At 44.6% G+C, this 15,908-nt stretch overlaps 1 protein-coding gene across 1 annotated transcript in view; it reads left to right on the top strand.

Moving 5' to 3' along the window:
- Positions 1 to 15,908, top strand: part of GREB1L (growth regulation by estrogen in breast cancer-like) — a 225,419-nt gene extending 209,511 nt beyond the window's left edge. The window contains exons 26-33 of the mRNA XM_010828983.1: positions 2,106 to 2,267; positions 2,390 to 2,594; positions 6,660 to 6,825; positions 7,977 to 8,204; positions 9,115 to 9,256; positions 10,265 to 10,465; positions 10,761 to 10,899; positions 12,102 to 15,908. Of these exons, the coding sequence (XP_010827285.1) occupies positions 2,106 to 2,267; positions 2,390 to 2,594; positions 6,660 to 6,825; positions 7,977 to 8,204; positions 9,115 to 9,256; positions 10,265 to 10,465; positions 10,761 to 10,899; positions 12,102 to 12,265 (1,407 nt within the window). The 3' untranslated portion in view covers positions 12,266 to 15,908. The remainder of the gene's footprint in view (positions 1 to 2,105; positions 2,268 to 2,389; positions 2,595 to 6,659; positions 6,826 to 7,976; positions 8,205 to 9,114; positions 9,257 to 10,264; positions 10,466 to 10,760; positions 10,900 to 12,101) is intronic.

The following is a 15,908-nucleotide window of genomic DNA, read 5'->3' on the forward strand; positions in this document are numbered from 1 at the left end:
GTGTCGGGTCTTAGTTGCCACATGCAGGATCTTTTCATTGCTGCGAACAGACTCTGAAGTCGCGGTGCATGGACTCCAGAGAGCGCAGGCTTCGGTAGTTGCAACCCATGGGCTTTATAGCTGCCCTGAGGCATGTGGGATCTTAGTTCCCCAATCAGGAATCAAACCCACATCCCCTGCATGGCAAGATGGATTCTTAACCACTGGGTCACCAGGGAACTTCCAAGGATAGCTTATTGATGAGATGGAGCCACTCATTTGTGAGCAGAATGCATGAAGCAGTTGATAAAATGACTTTGGGTTTATTGGGATTATAGACAGGGGAGAAAGAAACTGATTTGTGTCTTAAGTCACTTCATCAAATGGTTACATGTGTTGTTTTAGAAAGTAACTGGTATGTCTGTGATTCTGAAAAAGCTGGATATTACAGCATGTTTGACAAAAGGGTCTCTTCCCCTCCTTCGGGTTGTTGATGAAGATGGTGTTACTATCTGCAAGTCCGTAGGGTGTGCCCTGTGAGCTGTGATCTGCACAGACCCAGTCTCCCTCTTACTCCAGCGTGGGGTGGTTTTGACCACAGGCACACAGAGGAGTCAGCGTGTGCTCTTTTACCTGGAGAGCACTGAGAGGTAGAATGCAGAAAGTGAGCAAGTACCCCACGCTGCTGCGCTCCTCATGGCCAGAGCATCTTTAAGCACAGAGGATGGGAAAGCAGCCAGTGATGGTTGTATCCAGCGCCTATGTGGGGGCTAAGCTCCACGCTGCTTCCCCACTTTATCTTCTTGACCTTTAGCGCTTGGCCCTGAGCGTCTGGAACAACTCTTCCTTTCTATAGCATGTGCTGGGTGGGCGCCTGGCTTCCTCCCCAGACTTGCTTCTGCGCTGGAGGATCTGGTCTTCTCCATTTTTCCCAGGGAACCCAGAAGGATGTGCTGGTCTTTCTGCTCTTCTGCTAGAAGTTACCTTTCATACCCCAAATGGTTTCCTGTGTCATTGAAAACTTTCAGTGGACTGTTTGAAATCAGCTCGCAATGCTTTATGGAATATAGATGATACAAGCCCCTGATATGAATCATTAGAAAATTCATTTTTTAGACAATATATTAAAAACCTTCTATTTAGTTTCTGTGTGATTACAGTACTGCCTAATACTTGTAAAGCAGAATGAAAGAGATCTTAAGGGGAGTGTTACAATATTATTTTTCTATGAAATGTAATATTTAGGTTGAACCTCTTGGGGAGGCTACCTGGATTGTTCTCGTGCCTGCTGACTAGTGATGCTCTCTTTTCATTAGGCCAAATATTGTCTGCATTGTAAAGACCTTTATATAATTATTCACTGAGGTGGGTTATGAGAGAGTATGTCAACTTTCCAGCAACTTAAAAAAGATGTTAGATTTGTATGTGGCTTGGATGAGTCAAATGTCTCTTCTGGAAGCCAGAGTTCTAGGGTAAGTGACCATTCAGACATCTTCAGCTTCCAGTGTAGCCAGGAAAGATGGGCCCACAGGGGTGTTTTAATGATGTCAGTCTTAATAGTTTATTTAGGAAAAATATCATTTGACTTGACCCACTCAGAAGAGGCTCCCTCGGTCAGGAAGATCACCTGGAGGAGGGCATGGCGACCCACTCCAGTATTCTTGCCTGGAGAATCCCATGGGCTGAGGAGCCTGGTGGGCTACAGTCCAAAGGGTCACAGAGCTGGAGACGACTGAAGCAACTTAGCGCACACGCATGCACAGAGAAGCGTTTTCCCCCATAACTGGGCACCTTTGGGAGTGTTTGCATAGCAAGACCTCCCAGAGGCATACTGGACCTCTGCAGGCCTGAGCACCAGTGGTTCTAAGAAGGTGAGAAATTGTAGTTTTCAGCAGCAGTCACTGTGCCACCCTCAGAGAGGCTGTTTGGGGTGAGAAGCTTGGATCTCGTGTCAGCCACTAAAGATGAAGTGTTTGCCTTCTCTGACACTGCACGCACAGCCAGGTCTGGCGGGAGGTAGAAGTCCAGGATAGCTGGCCTCTATCAATAACCATCTTGAGAGGAGCAGCCTGGAAGCTTGCCAACTGTGAGCTTACACGCCCTCCCTTTGCTCTTTGCAAACGCAGATGTCCGACTCTACTCTCCACGCCTTCACGTTCTCGTCCTCCATGCTGGGAGAAGAGGTGCAGCTCTACTTCATCATTCCCAAATCCAAAGAGAGTCACTTTGTCTTCAGCAAGCAGGGCAAGCACCTGGAGAGCATGCGGCTGCCACTGGTCTCAGACAAGGTGGGTGATAGCGTCTGGATGCACGGACAGACGGCCTCAGGTACTAGAGCCAGTTTTATAAGCGTCTAGTATCTAAGGGTTCTAATTTCTCTTTTTGGCTTCTGGTCTTTTTCTTTCAGCAGAATTTGAACGTGGTCAAGAGCCCTATTTTCACCCCCTCCAGCGGTCGCCACGAGCACGGACTCCTAAACCTCTTTCACGCCATGGAGGGCATCAGCCACTTGCACCTGCTAGTGGTCAAAGAGTATGAGATGCCGCTGTACCGCAAATACTGGCCCAACCACATCATGCTGGTGCTTCCTGGCATGTTCAACAACGCAGGCGTGGGTAAGGGGGCGTGCGGGATGCCGGGCAAGGGCTGGGAAGAGAGATACCAAGCCAAGCTCCATTCCTCAGGCTTCCAGAGGGTCCCATGACCCTGGAAAGTGTCTTGTTCTGTGGACCAAACGACTTTTGACTCTTTAAAAGAAAATTATTTTTGGCTGGGCTTGCTCTTCATTGCTGCAGACTTTTCTCTAGTTGTGGTGAGCCGTGGCTACTCTCTCGTTGCGGAGCATGGGCTCTAGGGCATGTAGACTTGAGTGGTTGTGGCACGTGGGCTCAGTAGTTGAGTCCCAGCCTCTAGAGCACAGGCTCAGTCGTTGCGGCACACAGGCTTAGTTGCTCCTCAGCATGTGGGATCTTCCCCCGTCAGGAATCAAACCCGTGTCTCTTGTGTCGGCAGGTAGACTCTTCACCACTGAGCCACTAAGGAAGCCCTTGACTCCTCTTTAAATGAGTTTTCATTTCTCTTTATCTTCAGTCTTGCAGAATTTTTTAACTTCTGAGGACTAGCATCCAAAGAAGTCACTGATACACTGAGCACCCTGGGAGGGCTTGGGACTCCGGCCAGCACAGGCTGCAGGTGTTGCTCGCTACCAGCTGGCAGCAGGGACCTCACAGAGAGGACAGTCAGAGGAGGAGGGGGGTTAGCAGTTCTGACCCAGGTCTGGTGGGATCGTTGGGGGTCATCGCTGATCTTAAAGGCACACAGCAAGTTCTCGGGGGTTCTGTACAGCTGGGGACTGAAGCACCATCACTGCCGATGGCAGTCATCTTAAAAGTGCCTGGAAGTCTTTCCTGCTTTTCCCCTCGGGATTTAAGGTCAGTGGGCTGATTTTCAAGGGGACACCTGGCTGTTGAGTGTACTGACAGAGCGGGAGGAGGAACTAGAGACAGAGGTCCAGAGCTGCTTCATTTACCACTGAAGGCAGGAGACCTCCAACCGGATCCAGCGTCCTAGAGCTCTGCTCTCTGCCCACTCCCTGCATTTCACTCACTCCCCATCGGCTTCAGTGGGAATTTCGAGGCAGAGCTTCAGGAGGGCTGAGGATCAAGAGCTTTAGAGCCCACTGCTGGAGTGAAGGCAGAAAAGACCCGAGTAGTGCCCTGGATCCACGTGGGCCTTCTCTCCAGACCTCTCTCCCCTTTCCTTCTTAAGACTCTTCCTTTCTTGTTCTCTATTTCATTCCTTTTCATTTCCTTAAGTTTTAGCCTTAATATTGATTAAAATATTTTCCAAACAGGTTTATATTTTTAATGTAATTTTATTTCCCATCACTTAACATCAAATGAGGTAAGAATTTCACATACTTCTGGTCCTTTATCCTTCCCCAAAACACATATCCCCAAACTTAACTAAAATCTTTCTCTATGTTTACATGACCCTCACACCTTTCCATGCCTAACTGACCTTTAGGAGAAAATATTTCCTCATCCCAGATTTGAGTGAATTTGTTTAGTGCCAGTTTTGCCATTTTTGTAATCATCTGGGGAGAGAAACCAACATATATGCAAATGAAGCAGCATTTATTTTTAATTGATACACAGCACAAAACTTAGCCGTTGTTCCGTGTACGGCTCAGCATTCATCAGTACGTTCACACTGTTGTGCAGCCAGTCTCCAGAACTCCTGTCCATCTGGCAAAACCGACTCAGTAACGTCAAAGGGGAACTCCCCATTTTTATTACCACTCACTAATGGACCCTTGGTCTGCTCCTCACCTTCCGACTATTGTGAATGATGCTGCTGTGGACACGAACACAAATCTCAAAACCCTGCTTTCCATTCTTATACCCCAAAGTAGAATTGCTTAATCACATAGTAATTCCACTTTTAATTTTTTTTTTTAGGAATTGACATACTGTTTTTCATAATGGCTTGTGCATTCTTACCAACAATGTAAAATGGTTCCGGTTTTAACACATCTTCACTAACACTTGTGTTTTTTGGGAATTTTTGCTGTTGTTAGTAGCCAACCTAATGGGTGTGTGATGGTATCTTGTGATTTACATTTTCCTAATCATTAGTGATGTTGATCGTATTTTTATTTGCTTACTGGCCATTTGTGTATCTTCTTTGGAGAATCTATTTTTAGTAAGGTTTTTGTTGTTGACTTGTAGGAGTTCTTTGTATATTCTAGATTTTCACCCCTTATCAGATAAGGTTTGTAAATATTTTCTCCTATTCCAAATGAGAATGTGTTCTTTGCAGTTTTAAATTTTTATGTGGTCCAATTTATTTTTTCTCGTTGCCTATGCTTTTGGTGTCACAGCCAACAAATCAACAAACTGTTGCCAAAACCAGTATCATTAAGCTTTTCCCCATGTTTTCTTCTAAGAGTTTTATAAAAGCTCTTTGGTCCATTTTGATTTCTTTATACAGCATTAAGATGAGGGTCCAGCTTCATTGTTTTACATTTGAATGGTCTTAGCACCTCTGTCAAAAATCATTCGACCATATATGCAAGGGTGTTTCTGGACTCTGTATTCTTATTCCATCGGCTATGTCTATCTGCTACACTGGTTTGATTACTCTAGTTTTGTAGTCAGTCAAGTGTGAGACCTCCAGCTTTGCCGTTCTTTTTCGAAGATTGTTTTGGTGATTCGGAGCCCTTTGAAGTTCCATGTGAATTTAAAAATGAATTTTTCTGTTCTAACAAAAGAAAAACTCTGATACTTTGATAGGGATTGTATTAAATTTGTGGATTGCTTTGTGGGATGTTTAAACAGTATTGCACCTTCCAGTCCATGAACATGTCTTTCCACTTATTTGGAAACACTTTCAGCAGTGTTTTGTACTTTTTAGTGTACTGGTCTTTAGCCTCCTTGGTTAAACATGTATTCCAAGTATTCTTTTTGATGAAAATGAAGCACTTCTTAATTTCCCTTTTAGATTGTTGTTATTATATAGAAACACAGCTAATTTGTGTCTGCAGCTCTGCTGAATTTATTCTAACATGCGCATGTGTATAATATTTAAGGTTTTCCTCACATAAGTTCATGTCTACAGATAATTTTACTTCTTGCCAACTCGGGTGACTTGTGTGTGTGTGTGTGTGTGTGTGTGTGTAGTTTCTCTGGCTAGGATTTTCAGTACTATGTTAAATAGAAGTGGTAAAGTTGGGCATCCTTGTCTTATTCTTGATCTTAAAGGAAAAGCTTTCAGTTTTTCACCATTGAGTATGTTAGCTGTGGGCTTTTTCATATATGACCCATATAATGCAAAGTATTACACACATGCTCTTAAAAAGTATCAGTAGATTTTCCTAAACCCTAGCATTACCTTCTATCTACTCAAACTATTTTCCTGGTTCCTCCGTGGACTTCATTGGGGTTTTTTGAGCTTCTTTATTCTATGTTTTGTTTCATTTTAGGGTCTGTGTTAGTCGCTCAATCATGTCTGACTCTTTGTGACCCCCATGGACTGTAGCCCACCAGGCTACTCTGTCCATGGGATTCTCCAAGAATACTGGAGTGGGGGAAAAAAAAATACTTGAGTGGGTTGCCATTCCCTTCTCCAGGGGATCGTCCTGAACCCAGGTCTCCTGCATTGCAGGGAGATACTTTACCATCTGAGCCACTAGGGAAGCCTCGTTTTAGGGTGGCTCATTCATAAAACCTGGCTAATTCCTGATGGTCATCATCTTAATTGCTAACACTGAGTACTCACTCACCGTGTGCAGCACTGTCCTGAGCACCATACGACAGTCCCATGAAGTAGACATCATCATCACCTTCTTACAGGTGGGGAAGCCTAAGCACAGGAATCCTAGCAGCACTCCTCAAAGTGCAGCTCACCAATCACCTGTGAAAAGGTCTCTGGCCCCTCATCAGACACCACTAGTGTGAGCCTCTGGTGGTGGGCTCCAGGAATTTGCATTTTAAACAATTTCCTGGATGATTCTTGCCTGCACTGATGTGTGGGAATCGCAGCCCTGGATGTCTGGTCAACCCCCATGTGCACAGTCACCAGGCGAACACGCACGCATACGGAGAGAATGGGATGCGTCTGTGGGGCCTCCACCAAGCCCAAGAGGGGAACGTCCAAGCCGTCTTTGTGTTGCCTTCCAGGTGCTGCCAGGTTCCTCATTAAGGAGTTGTCTTACCACAACCTGGAGCTGGAGAGAAACCGCCTGGAAGAGCTGGGAGTTAAACGCCAGTGTGTCTGGCCTTTCATTGTCGTGATGGATGACTCATGTGTCCTGTGGAACATTCACAGTGTTCAGGAGCAGACCAGGTAGGGGCGGTTCTGTGCAGTTCTAGGAATGTGACATGTGCCACCGAGCAGGTCCTCTCCTCGGCCATCATGGCACAGTACAGTAAACAAGGGCACAGCTTCCCAGAGCAGAGCCACCATCCAAGACCACTTACTCTCACCAGCATGTTCTGTGGTGACTTAGGGATTTTTTAATCTAGACACTTGGTATGCCATTAAATTTCTGGACTGTTTGTGTTATCGCAGCTTTGGTCTGCTCTAAGTCTGTTGAAAAACACTGTGGTTTATGTAGAAAGACCACTGGCTTCTGAATCGGAATGGTTTTTAGCCCCAGCTCTGCTTCCTGTCTGGATGAAAAGGGAAAGTTATTCCATCTCTGTCTCAATTCCATCCCCTATAAAATTATGGCTGGGCCAAAATGCATGGTTCTCCTCCTGGCGCAGTGGTGAGGGGATCTATGAGGACCATGAAATGCTAAACCTGGAGACATCCTATGCAGTAAATGAGCCCAGATGTTCACAGCCCCAGTGAAACACTGTGCCACATGGTCTCAAGGCCCTTCCAGCTCAGACATGTGATCCTATGCCCTCATTTCCCTGGTGGATTTGAAGCCAGGGACATTGAGAAATATTATCATACCATAATTACCAGGACCGGGAAGAGTACCTGTGTGCTTCTAACCTCTGGCTGCCTCGCTTTGGTAACTCCCTGTTCATTACTCTCCTTGAAAATGGGCCGGATTTCCTTCTCTGCCTTTAAGGGGTCAGCCTCAGTGGCTCAGTGGTAAAGAGCCTGCCTGGCAGCGCAGGAGGGGCAGGTTTGACCCCTGGGTCATGAAGATCCCGTGGAGGAGGAAATGGCAACCCACTCCAGTATTCTCGCCTGGAAAATTACAGGACAGAGGAGCCTGGCATGCTCCAGAGCATGGGGTAGCAAAGAGTTGGACACACACAAGGACGCTCACCCCTGGAAGGCAGCTTCTCTAGATCAGCAGTGACAGCATGAAATGCAGGCTTGACATCCTTGTCCACTCCAGACTAAGAGAAAGTCAACCAGCTAGTTGTGTCCTTTACAGATATTAATACCGTGCAGTAGTGTCAGCTCTTCCCAAGTGACCATGTCTTCAGTGATACTGAGTGATCTCTTATGTAAACGAACTCTGCATTTCATAGCCAGCCCATGGAAACAGGAGTTTCCAGTAAGAATGTGTCCTTGAAGAGTGTCTTGCAGCACATGGAGGCAACACCGAAAATCGTGCACTATGCGATCCTGGGCATCCAGAAGTGGAGCAGCAGGCTGACTTCTCGGAGCCTCAAGGTCCCGTTCTCTAGGTGCCACGTGCACGACTTCATCCTCCTCAACATAGACCTGACTCAGAACGTGCAGTACGACTTCAACAGGTAAGCTGGGCTCCTGGATGCGCATCATCCTGCCGGTTACTGACTGTTTCTGCCCAGCTCCAGCCTCTGTAATGTGTTTATTCCTGTCTCTGAGAAACTAAGACTGTTTATACGGACAGAGAATGGGGCATCACAAGCCCCAAGTGCCCCTTCATCACTGTTCAAACTGACCCAGACTCAGTCACGAGTGCTGCAATGTGAAATGCTTAGGAAACATATTTCGGCCATCTTATTATTCTACAAGAACTCAAACAGGGACCAAATTGTTTCATCAGTGGAAATCAGTGTGTGGACCCATAAACCTATTCACGATTAACCTTTCACTCAAAACTCGGATGGTAGTCACTTCCTGAGATGTTAGCAAGACCCTGAGATCTGGATCCTGTAGGGAAAAGCCAGCTAGCCCTGGCCTTGCCTTGCGAATGAACTACATACATGTCCCAGAAAATCCGAAATGGCCAAGGAAGAATGTCAGAGACCGTCAAGTCCCTCTTAAGTCAACCCCTGAGCTGCAGCTCTTAGAATATTCTGTAGCGATTTCACTTCTGTTTTAAATTTGGCAGATGCTTCATCCTGTTTGCAGCCAGGATGTTAACACTGGGAGCAGCTCTGCACTCCTGTCCCACGAGAGTACAGAGTATGTGGTCCTGTTTCAGCTCAGGGGTGCCTAAGTAAGGCGCTGTGCCATGTCTGGGACCAGTCACCTCACTGCCTCCTTCCTTAATGACTGTGGTGTCCCCATCAGGGCATTACAACACAAGCCAGTGTGCACAGAGCCAGCTCCATGTGGGGGAAAGGCCGGCTTTGTTTGAGGTGGCCACCTCACATCTGCCACAGATGTTGTCCCTAAGTGGCACAGCTGAGAGGTGACAGGCAGTCAACGGAACCTACCGTTGTGGTTCTAATTTAGGTATTTCTGTGAAGATGTTGACTTTAACCTGAGAACGAACAGTAGTGGACTGCTCATCTGCCGCTTTAACAACTTCAGTCTCATGAAGAAACATGTGCAAGTTGGCGGGCAGAGGGACTTTACCATTAAACCAAAGATCATGGTAAGTTGGCAAGCTTGAGTCTCCTGCTGAAAATAAGATGATCTCTCAATATCTGTTTTCTGGTACCGGCATTAAGTATGTGCCACTTGACTGGAAAGTGAGTTAACAAAAGGGAGGCCACTCTTAATGTCAAATCTGGAGCCTTGTTTCCCTCACTGAGGACTCATCTAGAGCCAAACCGAAGTTTTGAAATTTCAACAGAATTACCTTTAGATTTAAGGCTTAACTCCACCAAAGCTTTAGTTTCAAATGTGTTCTATAAACTAGCAAAGTTAACATTTTTTACATTCGTTATGTAACAGGTGAGAGAAATGTAAATCAAATTGCTTGCTTGCGTGGTCCTCTGCCAGTTTTATTTTTAAAGTAAGGCAGATCAGAACCTGTTAAGGGTTAATTCTATGGGCCTACCCTTTTCCGTTTATAAGATATGCTGGTAGCTAATCATTTATAGGGCTTCCCAGGAGGCACAGCAGTAAAGAATCTGTCTGCAATGCAGGAGATTTGATCCCTGGGTTGGGAAGATCCCTTGGAGCAGGAAATGGCAACCCACTCCAGTATTCTTGCCTGGGAAACCCCATGGACAGAGAAGCCTGGCAGGCTACAGTCCATGGAGTTGGAAGAGAGGGACTCGACTGGGCATGCACAATCACCTACAGCATGTGGACTATCCAGTGGAGCTTAAAGACCTCCGTGCTTTTTTTTCTGGTGCTGACAGGATGGGGTTTAACCCATCCACATCCAGTAGTGCTGTAAAAAGGTTTCTGTTGGTCCTTACAATGTACATGCTAAATGCGCAAACTTTCAAAGCAGCCTCCTCTAACATTTGCTCGGGCCCTTGCTGTGTATAAATTATGTTAAATCCCACAGCAAGCATTTCAGAACCCAAGGACGACAAGACGGTGCTGCTGCCTTTCCTGCGGGCTGTCAGGATGCAGGCGTGCTCTCCTGGCGGGGGTCACACAACGCCTGCGCAAACATTTCCCATCCCTCCCTTGGCTCTGATTCCAGGTGTCAGAGAGCATGGCGCCTATCCTGCCCCTGCAGTACGTCTGTGCTCCCGACAGTGAGCACACCCTTCTGGCAGCCCCTGCACAGTTCCTCCTGGAGAAGTTCCTGCAGCATGCCTCCTACAAACTCTTCCCCAAAGCTATCCGAAACTTTCGGAGCCCCGTGCTGGCCATCGACTGCTACCTTAACATTGGACCAGAGGTAAAGGGGGAGGGGCCGGGGCTCTCGGGTAGAGGGGCTTGTTCTGCATCTGGCAGTTTCTCTCATAACTACCTTTATTATGAGAAATAAGAGAAGCTTTAGGTAGGTTAAAACTTAGCACACAAAGGGAGTACAAAGCTCAGATAAGCAGCCCCCTTAAGTTCCAATAAAACGTGTCTCCGTTACCTGACCCTGAGATGGACAGCTAGAAAGGAAGGCAAGGATCGTCAGCTGACGACGCGGAGGTTTTACTGGCTTTTGAAACGCTGGTGTGCTCTGTGCTTGATGGTTGCAGGTGGCCGTGTGCTACGTCAGCTCCAGACCCCACTCCAGCAATGCCAACTGTGAAGGGGTGTGCTTCGGGGGACTCCTCCTGTACCTCTGTGACTCTTTTGTAGGTGCTGATCTTCTCAAGAAATTTAAGTTTCTCAAAGGTAAATCAAATTCAGTATCTTGCTTGTGAGTGCTGCTAGTTCCCACTGGACAAAATGCAGAGGTGAAAATTATGAAAGAGCACTTTAACAATCATTTTGCCAATAAGCTGAATACCTTTGAAACTGGGGCACTGACTTTTTTCAAACAAGGGAGTTAGGCTAAATGTGGATAAATATAGCCAGGTTTAAGATGTTGTCGCCACTATTAATTTTACATAGGAATGATGCAATGCAAATGCTTCTCATATAAATCTAATTTCAATAAAAATTAGTGAGTTTTGATTCTGGAATAGAAGCCAAAGTTGCTTCAACAGGTATGTAGCATACAGAGGTTTGCTTAAAAACAAACTGCAGATTAAGCATCACAAATAACCTTGATAAGGTGACTCCTGAGGTTGGTGAAAAAAGGTTCAGTATGCTGTGTACAGCGTGCCATTTTTATGAGAACAGGAGAAACTGTATTTACTTATATGTGTGTGTATAAAACACATCTGGAGCTGTGTGTGTGTGGAGGGAGGGAACAGGAGGAAGCATCTTGGGGGCATTTGGCAATATCTGGAGACATATCATGTTGTCACAGGGTGGGGTGCTGCGGGCACAAAGTGGGAAGAAGCCAAGGACACTGCTAAACATACCACAAGAACAAAATAGCACAATAGTCACGTGGCCCCCAGTGCCAAGGTTGAGAACCCCTGATCTAGCGGGACTCACAGAACCTTACAACGTGGGTTTTAATGCTGGTTACCACAGCAGAAGGGCTTCCCTAGTGGCTCAGTGGTCAAGAATCTGCCTGCAGTGCAGGAGACCTGGGCTCAATCCCTAGATCAGGAAGATCCCCTGGAGAAGTGAATGGCAGTCCACACCAATATTCTTGCCTGGAGAATTCCATGGACAGAGGAGCCTGGTGGGCCAAAGTCCATGGGGTTGCAGAGTTGGACGTGACTGAGCAACTCACACACACACACACAAAGAAGGGGTGGGGTGTGGTTGGGAGGGCTTTCACTTTACATTCTTTCAAGCTTTGCCATTTTTAACAGTTTCTTTATTCAAAGTAAATAATCAAATGAACAGTCCTGACAGGTTACTTGTATATGTTGGTTCTCAAAAGTGTTCCCTTAAGGGATATAATCAGAGGGAGGAAAGAAAGGCTCTTTAAGTCCTTTCAACCCCTGAGCCTGACACATCCCTGCTTTCTCCTGAAGGTGCTACCCTGTGTGTCATCTGCCAAGACAGAAGCTCCCTGCGCCAAACGATTGTCCGCTTGGAGCTGGAGGACGAGTGGCAGTTCCGCCTCCGGGACGAGTTCCAGACCGCCAACAGCAGCGACGACAGGCCGCTCTACTTTCTCACCGGACGTCATGTATGATCTTTTGAAGAGACCAAAACTAGCAAAGGGATGCCTAGATGTGGTGGGGCAGAAATAATGATTGGGGATTTAATTTTTTCCTTTAAAGTACAATCACTGTGGAGCAAAGTGCAACATGTATTTGTCTGTTCTCCAAAGAAACCCCCACCCCCAAATCTGACCCAGATCTCTGGGGGGCATCACTTCCTTTCACTTCCAGTTTCAGGACCTTAAATTCAGGTCAACTCCACCCTAGGTAGTTATGCAATTAACTCAAGATGTGGTCTGCCCACGGGAGCCTGAGGAGGAAATACTGTGGAGAAACCGCATGGACGCTGCGTTGTTTTTTCTACTATGCTCTGTCAGGGGGAAAACTGACTCTTGGCGTTAGCGAGCCTGAATGTGTTACGTGAGACTCACACCATTGGTGTGGAATTAATTGAAGATTAACATTTGAGGCCTGAGCCCTCAGTTTCTCTTCAGATCTGTACTTTGGTACAGTATTACTCAGGGGTCTGAAATGATAGAATGTAGAAGATATTTGTATTTAAAAAAAAAAGTAGCCTTGTCTTTCTCTGTGCAGTGTTAGTTTATGATTTATAATCTTGTATGTATTGAAACTTTTGGCAAAATTTCCACAGGAGTTGAAAGTTTACTATTTAAACTGAACAAACACGTTAGTAAATGCAGAGCAGGCCTTGTGTGTATTTATGCAGCTTCTCCTGGCTTAAGTTCTTTTGCTTTATCCATTCTTTAAAAATGTTTCCAGTCTCTTAAGCACATCGTGAGAATATGAACAGTGATTAATCTTGTACAAGGAAAACCTGATTCAAAAGTTGAGCCAATTAAGAAGGTTTCAGCAGTCACCCCACACCCACTCCATTGGGTTGGAATTAAGCATTTGGCACCAGCAAAGCTAAATGTCAGGCAGGCTAAGCTTCTGTGTGGAGTGGAACTAGTTTGTTTCCTTTCAAAGACTAAAGCAGTTTCCTTTCAAAGATACACTGAATTAGCTGCCTTATACTGACAATACCACAGAAACTGCTGAAATGGGAAACAGAGCCATAGAGAGAGAGAGGCTGTTTTACTTAATTCTACCAGCGAGTGAGTGAGTGAGTGTGTGTGTGTGTAGTAAAAAAGAATTCCATTTAAGTCTTTGACTCAAAAATCAGCAGGGGATCTTTGTTCAGTATCAACAGCAGGAGGCATAAGTTTTATACAGACTTTTACCACATATTTTAATCAAAAACAGATTTCTAGAAAATGTTCTAGAACATACTAAGTTTATTGGAAGTTGATTCTTCCAAATTACTTCAATTCTCATTTATGGCTTGACATTTTTCTTATTAGCCCATATATCACTTTATCTCCACTTTACACAGCCATTTTTACTTGAATAGATGTCTTGTTTATGGCCAGAAACCACTGCAAGGGGCCTGCTAAGCCTGCGTTCACTCAGAACAGACAGTGTTACCTGACCAGCTTTACTAGTTTGTGATACGGAGTTTACAGAGAGTGAAAAGACAGAATGTACTAATCTGAAAATGATTTCAGATCTCTTGGTTTTAATAGCTATTTTTGTTTTATATATATCTTAAAATGAACAATTCCTTTTAAAAATTCCATTTTTAATTGATCTTTAAAGAGGACCTGCCTTATATATGCTTTAAAAATACTTGTTAATTTTACTTCAGCAGAACTTTTGGCAAAGAGGTACGTTCTGAAGCAGGCTGCTTTAGATATGGATGTATTTCATTGGTTTTGTTGAAAGGGCCTACTGCAGATGATATCAAGAAACCCACTGCTTGTGCAATATTCCAATATTTACTATATAGGGCAAATAAAATACTTGAAATAATCCTTAAACAGCTGTTCCTGGGGCAGATGGCCTCTCAGGGTTTCTTCTGGCTTTATGGCTTCAGTCTAAGGAAAAAAACTTTTCAAAAAAACTACTTATTTGAGCTGTGGAGACTCCATATTTATTAGGACTACACTCGGAAAAAATCAGATGATTATGATCTCTTAAATTCTGTAACTCTGTGGAAGAGAAATGCCAGAATAAAGCCAAAAGACCATCACCCTGATGATGGAGAATTTAAACTGACCTGCCTATTCTTTTCAGTGTCTGTCTTACCAAGGCTTGGATCTTTTAAAATCACCTTATCAGTATAATTCTTTAGAGAATGTTAGGTCATTCTCCTTTAAGGATAAAATTGCACAAGCACAGACCACCATGATTTGGTTAATACAACCCCTGGTGTGTTCCACTTCAAGCCTCGCCAGCCCTTAGAATATCATGGTGGGAATGTGTTCACTTGGCCTGCAGAATAACTGACCTATAGACCTGTTAAACCCTGCCATATGTGAGGATTCACACAGGTTAATACTGAATGTAAACTTACAATGAGAACTGCTGTATTCAGTTTTTTGGGTTGTAATTTATGCAATTGCTTCTTGTGATTTTTAGAAAAGGAGGCACCTGTGTTACTTTATTACTGTAAAGTTTCTTAACCAAAATTTGGTGAATTTCACTAGTCAGTCTACCTCACATTTTGTTTATGATTCTAAATTGTCTTGTGTTGACAGTACATTCTTGTCCTTTCATTTAATTTGGTGAATGTATTAAATTCTCTCCCATCCCCTAAGAAGAAAGTGTGTTTTCTTTACATTTTCTGGTATGTTCAAAATTGGAATGAGCTGGTTCTGCCAATGTCCGAGAAAGGCCACAAGTCCACATGTCATAAGTTGGATAACTCTAAGATTCTACTATTCTGGCTTAACAGTGCAAGAAAGTGCTGAGTAAGTATTTGTGGACTGAAAATCTATAGCTTATCCAAAGACGATACACATATATAAAGTACCTACACACCATGCCCACTTGCAGAGTGCCACATAATTATGAATAACAGATCTAGAAATGATTAAAGAAATGTTAGAAATATCCATGGTACATCCCCGATCTTTTGTTTTATAGATGGCAACTGTATTCATTTCCATGTCCCAAGAAGCAGACTTTGGGATGGTAGAATTGTGTAGTATAACCTAAGGTTACTCTCCATTTTATTTCTAAATTCTAATTTCACCAGCTTTAGAGAATTAACTTCTTATTCCAGGGGGGGCTTTCAGTTCTATTATATTGACAGTGCTAAAATAACCTTTGATATACAACTGTAAAAACATTCTTTAGGGTCAGAGGTCCCTGGCTGTTGCCTCAGGAGGGCCAGTAACTATCTTAAGTCTGCTGACAGATCCAAGAGCAAGTAGGACACTGCCCGTGTCCCACTACACACCCCACTGAGCTGCCCTGGAAAGACTACCAGCTGTGAAACTGCCTGCTGTAGCTTTGTATTCAACTGCAGAGAGCTGAACAATATCCAGAGAACACACATTCCTCAGGCTTGTCTCCAGTCATGGCCAAGAAGCTCATAAGCACTCTCTGGGTCTAAGAGAATATTGATAAAACAATGAAACCCTGGCTTCCCTGAAAAAAACAAAAAATCATCACTAAAGATGCAGAAAGGACCTCTGGGACCAAGGAAACACTGTAAATTCCTGTGTCTTAGCTGCCAAGTATTAAGCTGAGGAAAGAATCTATAGTTGACCCTTCAACAATACAGGTTTGAACTTCACAGGTGTACTTATAGACAATTTTTTTCAAAAAAAA

This window comes from Bison bison, unplaced genomic scaffold (genome assembly GCF_000754665.1).
Source record: "Bison bison bison isolate TAMUID 2011002044 unplaced genomic scaffold, Bison_UMD1.0 scf7180017864498, whole genome shotgun sequence".
NCBI classification, from domain to species: domain Eukaryota; kingdom Metazoa; phylum Chordata; class Mammalia; order Artiodactyla; family Bovidae; genus Bison; species Bison bison.